This window comes from Sorex fumeus, unplaced genomic scaffold (assembly GCF_029834395.1).
Source record: "Sorex fumeus unplaced genomic scaffold, SorFum_2.1 ptg000135l, whole genome shotgun sequence".
Taxonomy (NCBI): domain Eukaryota; kingdom Metazoa; phylum Chordata; class Mammalia; order Eulipotyphla; family Soricidae; genus Sorex; species Sorex fumeus.
In genome coordinates this window covers 258,137-276,801 of record NW_026606192.1, presented here as the reverse complement: position 1 = coordinate 276,801, position 18,665 = coordinate 258,137, and the positions used below count along the sequence as shown (strand labels likewise).

The following is an 18,665-nucleotide window of genomic DNA, read 5'->3' as shown; positions in this document are numbered from 1 at the left end:
CCCAATCCGGGGGCGCACTCTGCCAACCGCAAACAGGAGGAGGGTCGGAGGAACGAGCGGGCTGCTGGCATGAGGCAACTCGGGGCTGTAAGGAACTTGAGGTCCCATCGTTTATTCACTTTTTTGCTTTTTTGGGTCCCACCCGGTGATGCTCAGGGCTGACTCCTGGCTCTGCACTCAGGAGTCACTCCTGGCGGTGCTCGGGGGACCCTAGGGGATGCCGGGGATCGAACCCGGGTTGGCCGCATGCAAGGCAAGCGCCCTCCCCGCTGTGCTATCTCTCTGGACCCCAAAGTCATTAAAAAAAAGTAATATTTTCAAGGGACATAATGTAATCCTATTATACTGATAATATATTGAGATATATAAACACAATATTTTATTACTACAATATATTAATAACACACTCATAATATTACTTTTTTTTGTTTTTGTTTTTGTTTTCCTTTTTGGGTCCCACCTGGTGATGCTCAGGGCTGACTCCTGGCTCTGCACTCAGGAATCTCTCCTGGCTGTGCTTGGGGAACCCTATGGGATGCCGGGGATCGAACCCGGGTCAGATGTGTGCCAGGCAAATGCCCTACCCACTGTGCTATCGCTCCAGCCTCCGTTCTTCTTCCTTCCTTCCTCCCTCCCTCCCTTCCTTCCTTCCTTCCTTCCTTCCTTCCTTCCTCCCTCCCTCCCTCCCTCCCTCTCTCCCTATCTCTCCCTTGTTTTTTTCCTTCTTTTTTCTTTTTCTTTTTGGGTCCTACCCAGCGATGCTCAGGGGTTCCTCCTGGCTCTGCACTCAGGAATCACTCCTGGTGGTGCTCGGGGGACCCTATGGGATGCCGGGGATTGAACCCGGGTCGGCTACGTGCAACACCAACGCCCTTCACGCTGTACTATCACTCCGGCCCCTGAGGTCCCGTTTCTTACCATAGACATCGACACGGAAGGATTTTTCAGCTGTTCCGGCGACATTGGTGGCATGGCACGTGTAGGTGGCCGCATCAGAGGCCTGCACTCTCGGGATGTGGAGAAACTGTCCCTTCTCGACATAGAGGACCTGGGAGCCCGGGAGGACTGGCTGGCCATCCTTGGACCACGTGACCGTGGGCAGGGGCAGTCCCCGCGGCTCACACTCCAGCTTGATCCTGCTGTGGACCAGCGCCGACACCTCCAGGGTCCCGTTCCCGCCCTTGATGCTCGGGGGGACTGAGGGTCAGAACAGACACGATTGGCCTGGTGAGCCTGGAGCCCCAGCACAGCTCAGAGGCTGCCGGCCGCTCACGCGTTTCAAGTTACGGCAAGGGAACAGCAGCAGCTGGCAAGTGTGACTGGTACCGATGTTCAGCGTCTTGTTATCACACTGACTGTCGTCTTGTTACCTAGACTGACTGTGTGTCATCTTGGTATTTATATCCATTGCTGTTTTGCTATTTACACCAATTGTCTGCTGTCCTTATTGACGCTGACTGTCTGCCATCTTGTCATTTACAGCGATCGTCTGTGGTCTCGTTATTTACAGTGAGGGCTGCAGCAGGAGCACAGCAGGTAGGGCGTTCGCCTGGCATGCAAACGATTCCTCCGCCCCTCTCGGAGAGCCTGGCAAGCTACCGAGAGGATCTCGCCCGCACGGCAGAGCCTGGCAAGCTCCCCGTGACGCATTCGAGATGCCAAGCACAGTAACAACAAAGTCTCCAATGGAGACTTACTGGGCCCACTCGAGCAAATCCATGAACAACGGGAGGACAGTGCTACAGTGCTATTCATACCGACTGTCTGCTGGTGTTATTTATACCAAAAGCCTGGCAAGCTCCCCATGATGTATTCGATATGCCAAATCAATGAACGGGAGGACAGACAGACAGATAGACAGACAGACGGTCTGCCGTCTTGTCATTTATACTGACTGTCTGCTGTCTTGTTATTTACACCATCTGTGATATGCTATTTATACTGACTGCTTGTCTTCTTGTTGTCCAAGTTTACTACCACCCCCCACCCTCCTTGGGGTTTCAGATTTCCGGAGAAACAAAGGCTTCACATTAGTGTCGGGGGATCTTTGAGGTCTGCTAGATTGTCTTATAGTTACTTAAGAAAGTGACATTGAACAAAGAAAGCAAAAGAAAAGGCCGCTGACTGCTGATACAATAGGACCAGAGTGGGCACGAGGGCCCGCCTCCAAGCAGCCCGAGACCCCCAAGGGATGCCCCAGGCACCACCGGGGGTGACCCCTGGGCACAGAGCCAAGTAAGCCCACCTGCCCCCGCGCCAAGCTGCCACTGAGCCATCAGTGTGTGCTGGAGACCATGAAAGGGTGGAGAGCTCAGTGCTGGGGGCAGGATACGAAGTCAGGCCACAACACCCTCGGAGACCCCCGCGGGGGCCACTGCCTCCAACAGGACACCCGTGAGCTCCTGAGTTGGCCACAGCTGGAGATGCTCTCCCCTCAAGCTCTGCTTCTGCCCAGCTGCCGGAGAATTCCTTCACCCCACTTGACCCTTGCAACCGTCAGCAAGTTCCTGCCCGCCCTTAGCCAGCTGCCCGCCTGCCCGACCCAGAGATGCTGTTGCAAGATCAACCACGTGTTTGTCCCAGCAGCCATCCCAGGACCCGGCTTTGATCCCAAGGCTCAAAGAGCAGCTGGCGGCCTGTTCCCCAGATGCCGGCGCGACAAAACATCTGCTGGGATTCCTTTCTGTTTCATTTTTTTGCTTTTTGGGTCCCACCTGGCGATGCTCAGGGCTGACTCCCGGCTCTGCACTCAGGGATCACACCTGGCGGTGCTCGGGGGACACTAGGGGATGCTGGGGATTGAACCCAGGTTGGCTGATGCAAGGCAAACGCCCTCCCTGCTGGACTATCTCCAGTTCCATGAATATTATTATTATTATCATTAGTATTATTATTTTGGCCTCTTGGGTCCTACCCGGTGATGCTCAGGGGTTCCTCCCGGCTCTGCACTCAGGAATCACTCCTGACGGTGCTCGGGGGACCCTGTGGGATGCCGGGGATCGAACCCGGTTGGCCAAGTGTAAGGCAAATGCTCTCCCCACTGTGCTATCGCTCCAGCCCTCTTTTTTAAATTTTCCCTGGGGGCGGGGGTTCAGGGGCCACACTCTGCATTACTCTGGCACTTGTCCCGAGCACTACTAGGAGTGATCCCCGAGTTAAAGGAAGTAGTCAGCCCCGAGCATATCTGGGTGTCACCCCAATAAACCTCCCCTCCCCCCAAAAAAAATCCCACAGCTAACATTTTTTTTAAAGGATATTTGGAATTCCGCGATGCTATACAGACATCTAATTAGATTCTCTGTATTTCCAAGCTCTAAGACAAGACAATCACTGAGAGGATAATGGTGACTTTTCTGAAACTTACTAGAAAAGTCAAGTAGCACATGCAGAGAATCAGGCCCTTGGGCCTCGTGTGTTATTCCACGGTGCGGACATCACCCTTTTACAGATGAACAAACAGAAACTCATACGGGCGAGGCAGTTTGTCCAGCGTCACAGAGCAGAAGCGCCAGGTCTGAACTCCAAGCCCAGAAGGCCCAGTTCTATTTTTTTTTTGGGGGGGGGTTCACACCCGGAGATGCTCTGGGTTGCTCCTGGCTCTGCACTCAGGAATTACTCCTGGCAGTGCTTGGGGGACCCCATGGGATGCCGGGGATCGAACCCGGGTCAGCCGCGTGCAAGGCCAACGCCCTCCCTGCTATGCTATTGCTCTGGCCCCAAGAAGGCCCGGTTCTTACGAACAAGTAGACCACTTCTTTGCCACAGAAACAGGGTGCAGACCACCTGTCACTCCAAACTTCCTGCGGCCCCCTTCCGACATATAAAAATAAACAAGGGTTTGGGGCTGGAGCGATAGCACGGTGGATAGTGCGTTTGCCTTGCACGTGGCCGACCCGAGTTCAATTCCCAGCATCCATAGGGTTCCCTGAGCACCACCAAGAGTAGTTCCTGAGTGCAGAGCCAGGAGGAACCCCTGAGCATCGCCGGGTAGAACCCAAAAAGCCAACATAAATAAATAAATAAATAAATAAAATAAAAAACAAACAAGGGGTATGCAGTGTAGGAATACGCTTGACCCCTGAGCCCGGCATAGCCATGAGAGGACCACCTCAGAGACAGTCAGTGCAAATGCATCAAGAGGATGGCCGATGTCTCCCTGTGAAGCTCAGAGGCCAGGAATGGACTTTATACGGTCAGCTCCGCTCAATTTGGACCAGACACATTCCAAGTGCTCAAGAGTGATCCAGGGCCCTGGGAAGCACAGGCTCTGGAGGACCATCACACGCCCCCGTCTGACGCTTCAGAGTATCAGGCATGGAAGCAGAGAATCTCTAAAATTTTGATTGGCAGCCCCAATCTTTTTTTTTTCTTTTTGGGTCACACCCAGCCATGCACAGGGGTTACTCCTGGTTTTGCGCTCAGGAATTACTCCTGGCGGTGCTCGGGGGACCCTATGGGATGCTGGGAATCGAACCTGGGTTGGCCACGTGCAAGGCAAACGCCCTACCCGCTGTGCTATCGCTCCAGCCCCAATAGCCACAATCTTGACTGAAAGCAGGGATGCAGGATTTTCATCAAACACATGCTACATACTTCTGGGGACCATGATACTGCGGGTTGAGCAGCAGAATGGGTGCTAAGTATTAACCTGACCCCCACGAGGTCCGCATAAAGGAAAGGAGGAATGAGGAGGAAACAGGGGAAGGCGACCATCGGCCTCATCCTCTCTCATGCATGTGAAAACTCCTCCAGGGGTACGGACTTTTTTTTTGGGGGGGGGAATACGGACTTTTGATCTCTGCCCAAACGAACCAATTGGGAAACACCTGAGTTCATCAAAGGAGAGCTCATGAAAGTCACTCGATCCTGTGAAGTTTGATGTGGAGTGACCCCTGAGTGCAGAGCCAGGAATAACTCCTGGGCACTGCCGGGTGTGACCCAAAAAGTCAAAACAAATAAAGAAAAAAGATTTAAAAAGGGGGCTGGAGCGACAGCACAGCGGGGAGGGCATTTGCCTTGCACACGGCCAACCCAGGTTCGATCCCCAGCATCCCATATGGTCCCCTGAACACCAGCCAGGAGTGATTCCTGAGTGCAGAGCTGGGAGTCAGCCCTGAGCATCGCCGGGTATGACCCAAAAAGAAAAAATAAAGAGTAAAAAAAATTCTGACGTAACAATTCACACGCAACCAAATCGGAAGACAGCATCTGCCGTTGTTGGATTATTTGGACGTTGGGTGTCGGTTTCCAATCCTGCTCTCTTCCATACAAGGCACAAAAGTTGTTAATCAGTGACTGTGAGTGTCGGCCCTAGTTGTCCACTGTGCTCAGGACTATCTGGCGTATAAATGAAGCCTATGTTCAGTCTAGCCTGAAGAGGGTAGGTTCTTTGTTCTGGAGTGTGTAATACTCCACCGGATGGAGACAGTAAAAGAAAGGTGGAGAGTAACTGTGACCAGTCAACTACTTTTCTGTTCCCGCCGAGAAGCCCAAGAAGGTGGAACTTACTGTGGACGGTGAGCTTGACGTCTTTGGTGTGCTTGCCGGCAGCGTTGGTCACCACACACTGGTAGCGTCCCTTGTCCCCTCTCCGGAGTGCCCGCAAACGCAGCACTTGTCCTCTGTCCAGAAGCTCAATGTTGGGGTCTCCCAAAAATAGAGGCCTGGGGAGAAGCATGAAATTGTGTCACCTGGGTCTACGTGACTCTCCTAAGCCCCCTCGTTCATGAATCGCCATGAAATAAAGCAGAGCCACACAGAATTAAAAACTATGACACAAAGCCATTAAGAAACACTGCTGAGACTGGAACGCATTACGGAATAACATGGAGAATATCTTTCAAAATTCAGATGATTTTTTTTCCCGCATACTGTGGCCTCATGATCTTCTCCTTCTTCTTCTCCCATTCCTCCACCTGCCTGCGGTGACCATTTATTTTGTCCGTTTTAGGGTTATTTTTATTTTTTTTCTTTTTGGGTCACACCTAGGGATCCTCAGGGCTTCCTCCTGGCTCATGCACTCAGGAATCACTACTGGTAGTGCTTGGGGGACCCTATGGGATGCTGGGAATCGAACCCGGGTTGGCCGCGTGCAAGCCAAACGCCTTTCCCGCTGTGCTATCACTCCAGCCCCAGATTTAATGATCTCAAACGAATAAAAATCCCACATGCACTTGGTGTTTGCCATCAGTGGTCCCCGTGGAGGGACAGGCAGGGCACCTACTTGCTGTCCTTGACCCAGTGAACGGAGGGGAAGGGGTTTCCCGTGACCCGGCATTCCAGGGTCGCGTCCTGGCCCAGCACAGCCGAGACCTCACCGGGTGAGCTGGCCCCCGTCACGCTGGGTGGAACTGCAAGAGAGACAACCCATCATGGAAACAGTGACATGGCGAGACAAGGGGGGACGGGCCCCCCTAACTAGCCACGATGTCACCACAGTATTTCTGAAACCAACAAACCCTCCGACCATACCCCCTTTTCCTCATCCCAGGTACGAACCCAAGTTTTAGGGGAGCAATAGCGGCACCCGCCCGTGGAAGCTGGACGTGGAAGAGAGAGGCGGCAGGAAGGAGTTTCCTGGGCACGCGTGGGTGGTGCGTCCGCCGCTTCCCAAGGGGAACAAAACGTGCCAAGACTCTGAGAACAGTGCTCACAGGGAAGACGGGTGACCGAGGAGGCCCGTGAGAGTGGGGGCGTTGGTGGAAGCCCAGGCGGCAAGGGCAGGGAGCTTAAGGCAGGGCTCGGGCGTGAGGCTGGATCGCGCCATCCCTGAAGCTCACCCGGCAGGCTGAGCCCATGTTCCGAGGGACCACGTGAGTAACCGGGGCACAGCTACTGGGATGAGTGAGGGCGGCGACAGTGGCCTGGCCCCCCCGCCCGCATTCAGGGATGACCCGGCAGCTTCGGGGGATGTGGGCAGAAGGAGCGACTTTCCGTGGAGTGTCACTGCTTTGTCAAAGTGCCCGCCCGCCTCCACAGGAGTTAATCACTGTAAACACAAGTCTGACACACAAAGTCACCTTGGTGTGACAAATAGGACCCTGAAAGTTGCTGTTGTTATTATTATTATTATTATTGCTTTTAGGGTCACACCCAGTGATGCTCAGGGGTTCCTCCTGGCTCTGCACTCAGAAATGACTCCTGGCGGTGCTTGGAGGACCCTATGGGATGCTGGGGATTGAACCTGGGTTGGTCATATGCAAGGCAAACACCTCCTGCCTGCGTTTCTCCTTGTGTGGGGGTCTCTCTCTCTCTCTCTCTCTCTCTCTCTCTCTCTCTCTCTCTCTCTCTCTCTCTCTCTCCCCTCTCTCTCTCCTCTCTCCTCTCTTTCTCTGTCAATCCAGTGATGCTCAGGGGATCCTCCTGGCTCTACACTCAGGAATTACTCCTGGCGGTGCTTGGGGGACCCTATGGGATGCTGGAAATCGAACCCGGGTTGGCTGTGTGCAAGGCAAATAAATGCTCTACCCGCTATGCTATAGCTCCAGCCCCCCCCCAATTTTTTTCTTTTTATGAGGGGGGCCCCTCAGGGATGCTCAGGACCCTCCCGGCTATTCTTAGCCCGCCAAGTTGGCAGGTCAGAGTGCGGGTGTGAGGATATGGTAATGTCCTGCTGGGCCTGAGGGGCCTACAGGACTTCACCTGACTCTTTGGGGGACCCTGTGTCACCAGGAAGTGAATCAAAGTTGGCAGCATCCAAAGCCCATATGGTCTCTCTAACCCCATCCTACGATTTGACGGAGTGTATTAGCACTGTCCTCCCGTGATTCATCGATTTGCTCGAGCGGGCACCAGTCACGTCTCCACTGTGAGACTTGTTGTGACTGTTTTTGGCCTCTCGAATATTCCACGGGGAGCTTGCCAGGCTCTGCCATGTGGGCGGGACACTCTCGGGAGCTTGTCGGGCTCTCCGAGGCGGGTGGAGGAATCGAACTCGGGTCAGCCACGTGCAAGGCAAACGCCCTACTCGCTGTGCTATCGCTCCAACCCACTAAACATATTAAAAATCAAAAAAAATGATAAAGCGAAATGAGCATCTTTCCTACCAACTGGGGGTGGGAAAGGGAGTTGGAATCACTTGCCCAGCAGTGCTCAGAGCTTATTCCTGGCTCTGCGCTCAGGGATCACCCCTGGAGGGGGCTTAGGGGACCTTACGTGGCACCAGGGTTGAAAGCAGAACAGACCACGCAGGGCCAGCGCCTAGACTCTCTCTTGGAACCACCCACCCCACTTTCCTCCTTGTCTTTTAAAGCTCCACCCCACGCGAGAAACGCCTCACAGGCAGCTTCGGAAGGCCTGGTTACCTAGCACGTCGATGTTGAAGTACTTCTGCGACGTGCCCGCGATATTGATGGCTCTGCAGGAGTATCTTCCCGCGTCCTCGGCTGCCGCCCGGAAGAGCTTCAGGGTCTTCCCGCCGTTGACGATGTGAACAGTGCTGCTCGGGGCCACCTGGAGGGGACATGCGTGAGGGACACATCTTGCCCCAACGAATCCAAGTGCGTCACGCAAAGTCCCGTAAGAAGCACCTGTGTGCAGGCAACGGCTGACCCGTCCGCTTCAAGCAGTGGAAACGCTGCCCGTCTCGTCCTTCTCCCTTACCTGGACGTCGTCTTTGTACCACGTGACGATGGGAGCCGGCGTGCCTTCCACCTCACAGAAGAGACTGGTCAGGTGGTTTACCAGCACCGACACGTTCGTGGCTTGTTCTGTATCTTTAATAGCCGGCGGAACTGCAGGGAGGTCAAAGACAGCGTGTTGGGGGAGAGAGTTCGTTAAGACTTGGGTTTTTGGTGGGGGAAGGAGTCACACTCGGCGATGCACAGGGGTTGCCCCTGGCTCTGCACTCAGGAATCACTCCTGGCGGTGCAAGGGGGACCCTCTGGGATGCCGGGGATCCAACCTGGGTCGGGCCGTGTGCCAGGCAAATGCCCTCCCCGCTGTGCTCTCGCTCCAGCCCGTTTTTAGACTTGAATTTTTTGAAAATTTTACTTTTTTTTTTTGCTTTTTGGGCTGGAGCAATAGCACAGTGGTGCAGCGTTTGCCCTGCACGCGGCCGACCCCACCAACCCGGGTTCGATTCCTCCGCCCCTCTCGGAGAGCCCGGCCAGCTACCGAGAGTATCTCGCCCGCACGGCAGAGCCTGGCAAGCTCCCCGTGACGTATTCGATATGCCAGACACAGTAACAACAAAGTCTCCAATGGAGACGTTACTGGGCCCTCTTGAGCAAATTGATGAACAACGGGAGGACAGGACAGTGCTACTACAGTGCTTTTTGGGCCACACCCAGAGATGCACAGAGGTTCCTCCTGGCTCTGCACTCAGGAGTTACTCCTGGCAGCACTCACGGGACCCTATGGGATGCTGGGAATAGAACTCGGGTCGGCCACATGCTAGGCAAATGCCCTCCCCGCTGTACTATCGCTCCAGCCCCTCTTTTTAGACTTGAATTCTTTGAAAATTTTATTTATTTATTTATTTTTTGCTTTTTGGGTCACACCCGGCCATGCACAGGGCTGACTCCTGGCTCTGCATCCTGGTGGTGCTCGGAGGACCCTATGGGATGCTGGGAATCGAACCTAGACTGGCCACATGCAAGGCAAATGCCCTATTGCTCCGGCCCCCTGAAAATTTCACTTTCAGACACCATGGTTAAAAAATTAAAAAAAAAAAACAACAACAAAAAACCAGCCTGTGCCCCAAACTTCTACTGAGCCGTTACTCATGGTAACAGACAACCTCATACAAGCGAAATGCTCCGCCTTTACTAAAAGCAGGTTCAGGGACCCCTGAGCGAGCTATGTCAGTAAGAGGGGGGCACACGGCTGAGATAAGCTGATGCATTTCTAGGTCACTATCACTGAATTTTATTTTATTATTTTTTCATTTTATTGAATTATACCGTGAGATAGTTACAAGCTTGGCCAAACAGAGCAAGGGACGCAACGCTCCACCGAGTGGGTGGCCCTTGACACATATTTGGGGGAGTACGAAATGGCCCTGGAAAGACACATACACACACACAAACACACTACGAATCCCCTTCCTCGCCTCCAAGGCCACGCCAGGAAACACGTAACCACGTCTCTTCGTCCCGCTTGGAGTCTGAACAACGCCAACTCCATACACATCTGAAACCAGGCCCTCGGCGAATCACTGGCTTTCTGCGCGAGAGCCTGGGAACTCACTCAGCCCCCGAGCTGAGTCCTTCTCCACCTCAGAAGGAAAGATGGCCCCCCTAGAGGAGGATGCTGGCCTACCGGTCACACTTACCGTGGACCTTGAGGGTGTATTTCCTTTCCGTGGTCCCGGCTTCGTTCACCGCCACACAGATGTACTCCCCGTTGTCGTAGAGACTAACAGCAGCAATGACCAACAAGGCGCCATCGTCCAGCACGGAAACACCCGGCTCTCGGCCCGTCAGCTCACGGCCATTTCGTAACCATTTGATGGTCGGTTTCGGGGTCCCTAAATCAGAAATGAAGGTGTTGCGGGGGCGGGGGTCTCTTTACCACAAACTGAGGGAGTCATGATGGAGAGGAGGAAAGGAAATTTCTGTTTGGGCTCTAACATGCATCCTGAGGTCAAGGCGACTTTCAAGATCCGCCTCCCACCAGGAAATCCTGAGAAGGTAGTACCGGACCTCTGAATTCCTCATCAGTCCTTTTTTTGCTTTTTGGGTCACACCCGGCGGTGTTCAGGGGCTACTCCCGGCTTATGCACTCAGGAATTACTCCTGGCGGTGCTCGGGGGACCATATGGAATGCTGGGAATCGAACCCAGGTCGGCAACGTGCAAGGCAAATGCCCTACCTGCTGTGCTATTACTCCAGGCCCCGCACTCTTTATTCTTTTTTTGCGGGGGAGGGGCTTGCTTTTGGGTCCCACCCAGCAATGCTCAGGGCTGACTCCTGGCTCTGCACTCAGGAATCACTCCTGGCGGTGCTCGGGGGACCCTATGGGATGCTGGGAATCGAACCCAGGTCGGCCATATTGGCTGCGTGCAAGGCAAACGCCCTACCCGCTGTGCTATCGCTCCAGCCCCTCATTCATGTCTGTAGCGACACGCAAGTCACTGTCAGATGCTTCTCAGGCCCCCAGAGACCAGGGCAGAGTCCACAAAAGTGGCTAAATGAACAGCTCAGGGCCTTGAGACTCTCACACGAGAGGGAGAACCACAGCAGGAAAGGAAGGAGCGACAAATGTGCCTGCCTCAGAAGCAGCGGTGACACATTCCGACCCAAAAGGTGCATTCAACGGATTTTCCTCTTCATGCTGCTGCAAAACATCAAGAGACTTAGCCCTCTTGCCCAGAAGACAAGCTGGCCACAGGTGCAGGCCCTAGGGGACTCCAGGCCTGCCATCGAGGCAAGATGGTGGGAGGGAAACTGGGAACATTGGTGCTGGGAAATGAGCACTGGTGAAGGGACGGGTGTTGGAACATTGTGTGACCGAGACCCGATCATGAACATCTTTGTAACTGTGTGTCTCACTGTGATCCGATTAAAAAATAAATTAGGGGCCAGAGCAATGGTGCAGTGAGTATAGAGTGTTTGCCTTGCGTATACGACCAACCCGGGTTCGATCCCCGGCATCCCATAGGTTCCCCCGAGCACCGCCAGGAGTGACCCCTGAGTGCAGAGCCAGGAGTCAGCCCTGAGCATCGCCGGGTGGGACCCAAAAAGCAAAAATAAATATAAAATAATTTAAAAAGAAATACTGTGCCACCCTAGTTGAATCCGTGTCACTGATTGATTGATCCTAGGTACCTATGGGTAAAAAGGAATGGAAAGGCACAACATCCCCCGGCCCCTCAGAGCATCCCCTGCCAGAAGCAGGCGGGAGAAAAATCCAGAAACTCAGGGACAAAGGGACAAAGCCTGAGACTCCTCCAGGCTCCAAGTTACAACACCCTGGCCTTCGAGTGGGTGGAGCACCAATGTGGGGAGGAGGGTGTCAGCTAAGTCCTTTCCAGAGACGGATGACAAAGGGACCGAGTTCCCTGCGGAGCGAGACGCACGTGGACGGATCCAAGGAGCGTCCGGGTGGGGTTCGAAAGGAGAAACTTGCCAAAGGGACAAGCAGCAGATAAAGAAACCAAGGATCCGATGGCAAGAACAGAAATGGAGCCGAGACAGAGCCTGCTGGTCTCACAGAGAGACCAAAACGGCTGAAATGCAAAGGCACGAGGTCCCCCCATGGGCCACACCTGCCCAGCTGTGGGCACCAGGCCGCTGCTGGAGTCACATTCAAGGGGGCCCACCTGGGCGCGCCCCCAACCACGCACCTGTCACAGGACACGGGAACGCTATGCGCTGGTTGGCCACTCTCTCCTGGAACGGGGTGTTGTAGGGAGGGTCCAATTCTCCCAGCGTCGGGGGTTCTGTGGGGAGACAAAGGCGTTCCTGGGGCAGCCGCGGCACCCACCCGGATCACCAGCTCCGTCTCCGGAGTCTCCTCCTACCCCTACCTGCAGGCGTTCCCACCTCGAGGTGGCCCAAGAATCTGGACCCCCAAGTTCCCCTGCAAGTTCTTTTTTCGGGGGAGGGGAGCACACTCGGTTGGTGCTCAGGGCTTATCCCTGCCTCTGTACTCAGGACTCACTCCTGGCAGTGCTTAAGGGATGGGATGCCCGGGATTGAACCCGGGTCGGCCACGTGCAAGGCAAGCGCCCTCCCCGCCGTGCTATTGCTCTGGCCCAGCGAATTCATTCTTTTTTTTGGGGGGGGGTCACACCCAGCGATGCTCAGGGCTGACTCCTGGCTCTGCACTAGGTTGACTGCATGCCAGGCAAATGCCCTCCCTGCTATACTGTCACTCGGGCCCAGAGAATTCACTCTTCCCTGCCGTGTCTTCCAGGCTGTGCCTCAGGGATTCTGCATCTCTCTCCTCCTCCCCCCCATCACCCCACCTGGCCTCACCTCTGTAGTTCCTCAGTCCAATGGCCACTGTTACTAATTCAACCCTCACTCGCTCTCACCCGAGGGGTTTCATGGGACTTCATATTGGGGTCTTCTCCTGAAACACGTTTCCCTTTGGAGTCCTCGTTTGTAGACCCCTCGGAATGTTCTGTGAGTCTAGAGGTGACTCCTCCAAATCCAAATCTCCTCAGAACATCAGAGAACACAGGCATGGCCCGAAGTGGCTTCCTGCTTGGGACCTTCACACGCACTCCCCGTGGACCCGATTCTCGCCTGTTCTCAGACCCTCCCATCGCGCTCCCAGGAGCCTCTCAATCCAATCATTTCAGGAAAAAAATTCGAAAGTCTGGGGCCAGAGAGAGAGCACAGCGAGAAAGGCGCTTGCCTTGCACGTGGCTGACCCGGGTTCGATTCCCAGCATCCCATAGGGTGACATCGATAAGTATCGCACTGCCAGCCCAACTCCCGAGCACTGCCAGGAGTGATTCCTGAGTGCAGAGCCAGGAGTCAGCCCTGAGCATCGCCAGGTGCGGCCCAAAAAGAAAAAAAAATATATAGTTAAGACCCAAACACTGCTGGATGTAGCCCAAAAGCCAAGTAAGGAAAAAAGAAACTGGGGGTCCCAGCTCCCTCCACTTCCCCTCCCCACACCCAGTCACAGTCTCCGCTCTGGACTCCAAGGCACCACCCTCCTCCTCCTCGCCATCATCTTTCACTGCATGACCACAAACGTCACTCGTACCCCAGCTTTTCACGGCAGAAAGATCCGTTAAAACCCCAGTCTGGGGATCTTTAAGATTCTCTCCAGGCTTGGCCAGAGAGACAGGACAGTGGGGACGGTCCATCTGCCCAGCATGTGGCCAGCCTGGGTTCGATTCTTGCCTCTACCCCGGAGCCCTGCCAGGAGTGACTCCAGAGCACAAAGCCAGGAGTAAGCCCTGAGCACCACTAAGTGTGGCCCTCCCCCGCCCAAAAGGAAGGACTCCTCAGTTTTGAGGCATCCCATCAGCACGGTTAAGTCGTTTCCTTGCACTTAGTTCTACCCTCCTTCATCTACATGTTTAGGTCTTAGATAATCTGGCCCCTGATCGTGTGTTCAGCTCCAGCACGCGCCGACTCGCCCTCTATCAGCAATGCAACTGACGTAGCCTGTGGCCATTCACTGATTCATCCTCTGGACCTATCCTTCTAGAAAGCTCTCCCTCGCACACCCCACCTCACAAAGACCGATATTCTCCTCCTCTTCCTCCTCCTCCTCCTTCACCTCTGAGACAGTGTCTTCCACCTAGGGAAGCGTCTCCAACTGCCCTTCCAGGAAAAGAACTCGCAGCTTCGACTATTTCGATTATTTGACCACGACCCGCTGTAAGGGTGGGCCCCCTTGACAGACGCAACCCCGAACACAAGCCCTTGGTCAAGTCTGACCGGGAGGCTAGACCAGCTCCCCAGCAGGGTCCGGTCTTGTGTCTCAGAGTTCCGGGGGTCACGAGCTAGCTCAAGACTCAGGCAGAGCTAGGTCCTGAAATTGATCTCCCGCACCATAAGGCATCACCAGGGGTGACTGTGAGGGGCCCCCCGGTCACTGCTCGCTGCTGGTCACTTTCCCAGGGGGCATTTCTCACACTGATGACCCGAGTCTCACATTCAAACAGTCTCTGTCTCTGCACCTGCTGTCAAGAGTTGGCAGGAAGTTGATCAAGAAGTACGGATATTCTTGATATTGAGGACATCGATAAGTACCAATATTCTTGCAGAAATACATACTGATCTTTGAACCCCAGAGCAGAAACACTATTGAGGCAGAACAGGGAGGGCTGGACCCGAGCGTAATTGGCAGCATGAGGGGGCTCCCTGCTCCGGCTCTATCCAGCCCCGACTTCTCCCCCGTCAGAAAGGTGAGGCGGGGGTGGGCATTCCTGCAGACACGCTGCCAGCCCGACTCTCGTACCCTTTCCAATAGCAAACACGAAGGCGGGGGTGAGCTGCGCCTCTGCTCTTTCTGGAACGTTCTCCTTGTTCAGTTCACCGAGTGGGCCCCAGACCCCGTCCCCCCCCACCGCCCTCTCCATGCCCCGTGGCCCTCCGTCACCTTGGATATGGAGTGTGATTTCCGCTTCCTCTCTGCCCGCCACGTTCGTGGCCACGCAGGTGTAGACGCCCGTGTCGGAGAGAAGGGTCTGGGGAATGCGCAGGGAGCCTTCGGGGGTGAGGACCCCCCGCGGTCCGGACTCCTGCAGGGCGCGGCCATCCTTCTGCCAGGTGAGCTCGGGTCGGGGCGAGCCCTGGGCCTGGCACGGGAGCTCCACGCTCTGACCCACGGGCACCTTGAGGTGCTTGGGGCCAGGCTGAATCTTCGGAGGGACTGAAAGGAAACACAGGGCCCAGGGTCAGTGGGCCGTCTGCAGACACGCCCTCCTGGCAGCCAGGGGAAAGTGGGAGGCTCCCAGGATTCGGCTCTGGGCTTGGACCACCAATGTGTCACTGGCTTGGCAAGTTTCAGGAGGGCCATTTCCCCGAGGGGGCCCAGTAACATCTCCATCATGAGACTTGTTGTTATCCCTGATAATCGGAAAAATAACTCTCCGATCAGAGCCTTGACGGGACCAGGAGGAGTAATGAAGCTTCCAACTTCTCATACTGGCACTTATAAACTGTCACTGTCACTGTCCTCCCGTTGTTCATTGATTTTCTCGAGCGGGCCCAGTAACGTCTCCATTGGAGACTTTGTTGTGACTGTGTTTGCATCTCGAATACAACATGGGTAGCTTGCCAGGCTCTGCTGTGCAGGCGAGATACTCTCGGTAGCTTGCCAGGCTCTCCAAGAGGGGCGGAGGAATCGAACTCGGGTCGGCAATGTTGGCTGCGTGCAAGGCAAACACCCTACCGCTGTGCAAACGTTAGGTTTAATTTGGTTGATAATGTTAAGGTTGTAAGCTCTCTGGACAGACAACCTAGATCATTTCTAGTATTTTTTTTTAATCTTCGGGATATTAAAGAGTACAACAGAAGACATTTGTCTCCAAAGACTCTTACTCAAGAGTTTTTGTTGAGGAAGGTTTAGCCAAATGGTTAAGAAAAGCTTCTCCTGGGGCTGGAGCAATAATAGCACAGCGGGGAGGGAGTTTGCCTAGCACATGGCCGACCAGGGTTCGATCCCCAGCATTCCATAGGGTCCCCCAAGCACCGCCAGGAGTGATTCCTGAGTGCATGAACCAGGAGGAACCCCTGAGCATCGCCGGGTGTGACCCAAAAATAAAGAAAAAGAAAAAGTAAAGCTTCTCCTAGAACCCTTTGCGAGTATCAGAGATTAAGCAAAAATTAACACAGAGACTAACTTCCTTTGGCCTGACTTCCTTTCAAAATCTACGCAAGCTCATTTATCCAAACTTGGGCCCGTATGACTGGGGACACAGCAAACACCAGAACCACCATGAATCCAAGGGCATCAACAGAATGCATGAATCTCACCTCCTAAAAAAAGCCCAATTCCTCTATTTTTTTCTAAGTGGAGAATTTTGGAGATAACGACCCCCAAGAGTGATCGTGATCAGAGGAGCAAGCCTCGAGAAGTCAGATGAGAGGTTCAGAGCCCCACCCAGTGCTAGGGAATGTTCTTCGGCACGAAGGCACAACTAGAAGGTGACCTGCGTGTGACGCCAAGTACCGGCTCTCTGGTGTCGAGACTCTGACCCGCAGTGTCAGGCTTACAGAGTCCCAGTAAGGACAGACAGAGGGATAATTAGACCCACATCCTGTAAACTGAGGGAAGCTGGACACTTGCTAAAGAGACGATCCCAAAGCCCCAGAAATCCGGTTTGCAGTTACTGAGCTTTGGAAGTAAAAACGGAATATTCGGTTCCACGGACTGGCCTGGACTTGCCGGGAACCCCACAGTCACGACCATGGAAGAATCAGCGGCTGAACCACGTTATTTCCTGCTGTTCTACTGACAACTCCCCGCCCGCCCCCGCCACACATACACACACACACACACACACACACACACACACACACACTACAGTCAAACTGAGCTTCCAAAATGCATCACTGCACACGTGAGTGGGAGGGGACAAGATGGTTCAGAAATGCCGGAGAAAACCGTGCAGAGTAAACACGGTGGGGAAGAAAATAAAACTGGTCTGCAATGACCCTCGATGCGGGAGGTGGCAGGGAATGTGGCAGGGGATGTGGCTGGTCTGGAAGCGACCATCATCTTCATTCAAAACTCACCTCGAGTGGGCAGGGAGGGAGGAGGGGAGCGGAGAGCTCAGTGGTTAGGGCTCATAGGGGTCACGCATCGTATGTGTTAGGATCCGAGTTCGAACCAGGCACTGCAACCCCTCAAAGTGGGTCATAGTCCTGGGGTCACCGCAGATGTGGTCCTCAAGGTCCTGGGGTCACCTCATCACAGGGAGGAACTGGGCAGAGCTGCCGCCTCGGTCCCACACACTCCATCCACCACTGACCCCCCCCCAAGACTGCTTGAACAGGCTGTGGGTCCTCAGGCTTTACCACCCCCCTAAACCCACCAAAAATAAAAAAACTCACCATGGACACTTAATTTCACAGACTGGGTCACGTTTCCAGCGATATTTGTGGCCACACAGACATACAGGCCAGCGTCGGAGACCCGGGCGTCAGTGAGCTTCAGGGATCCAGACGGCAGGAAGGTGTGTCTGGAAGAACACCAGAGTGACCCCAGGAGAGGGAACACGACGGGCTGGGACTGCCCCACAGAGGCTGGTGTGGCCGCTCAGAAAGCCCCTCCTGTCTCCCCTTCACACCTGGATATGGGAATTTCCACTGGGTGAGGGGATTACAAACACGTATCACTTTTTTCTTTGCTTTTGGGGGTCCCACTTGGCGATGCTCAGGGCTGATCCCTGGTTTTGCACTCGGGGATCACTCCTGGCGGTGCTCGGGGGACCCTATGGGATGCCGGGGATCGAACCCGGGTCGGCCGTGTGCAAGGCCAACGCCCTCCCCGCTATGCCATCATTCCCGCCCATGGACTCACTTTTATTGTTATGGCCTGTTGCATCTCTGCACCCCCAAACTGCAGCTAAAAACAGTCACTATGCATTTCCAACTATGCATATGTATCTCAAACCCTGCATGGCTGATTTGTTTGCTTCTTGTTTGGGGGTGAGAGCTTGGGGGCCACACCTGGAAATGGTGAAAATTTACTCCTCTACAAAACTTTATTTCCAAAAACAAAGTTCAGCTTTAGAATCTGGAAAAAACCTGAGTGGCTGAGAACAGATGACTGGTTAAAGAAACTCTGGTACATTTACACGATGGAGTACTATGTAGCTGTTAGAAAAGACAAAGTCATGAAATTTACATACAAGTGGTACTACATGGAAAGTATGCTAAGCGAAATGAGTCCGAAAGAGAGGGAGAGACATAGAAAGATTGCATTCATCTGGGGGACATAAAGTAACAAAATAGGAGATTGATACCCAAGAATAGCCGAGATTAGTACCAGGAATTTTGCTCCATGGCTTGGAGGTCAGCCACACATGCTAGGGGAAAAGGGAGCTCAGACAGAGAAGGGAGCACCAAGTAAAGGGTGTTGGGAGGATCTTCCCAGGATGAGAGATGCATGCTGAAAGTAGACTCTAGACCGAACATGATGGCCACTCAATGCCTCTCTCGCAAAACACAGGACCCAAAAGAAGAGAGAGAGAACAAGGGGGAATGCCCTGCCACAGAGGCAGGGTAGGATGGGGGGGGTTGGGGGGT

General features: G+C 54.2%; 1 protein-coding gene across 1 annotated transcript in view; it reads right to left on the bottom strand.

The window, feature by feature from the left end:
• The window catches only part of HMCN1 (hemicentin 1), a 355,305-nt gene that overhangs the window by 148,431 nt on the left and 188,209 nt on the right, over positions 1-18,665 (bottom strand). Inside the window, exons 23-31 of the mRNA XM_056106608.1 lie at positions 17,469-17,596; positions 15,010-15,282; positions 12,287-12,382; positions 10,274-10,468; positions 8,602-8,732; positions 8,304-8,451; positions 6,224-6,350; positions 5,509-5,663; positions 919-1,197 (exon numbers count right to left, since the gene is read on the bottom strand). Of these exons, the coding sequence (XP_055962583.1) occupies positions 919-1,197; positions 5,509-5,663; positions 6,224-6,350; positions 8,304-8,451; positions 8,602-8,732; positions 10,274-10,468; positions 12,287-12,382; positions 15,010-15,282; positions 17,469-17,596 (1,532 nt within the window). The remainder of the gene's footprint in view (positions 1-918; positions 1,198-5,508; positions 5,664-6,223; positions 6,351-8,303; positions 8,452-8,601; positions 8,733-10,273; positions 10,469-12,286; positions 12,383-15,009; positions 15,283-17,468; positions 17,597-18,665) is intronic.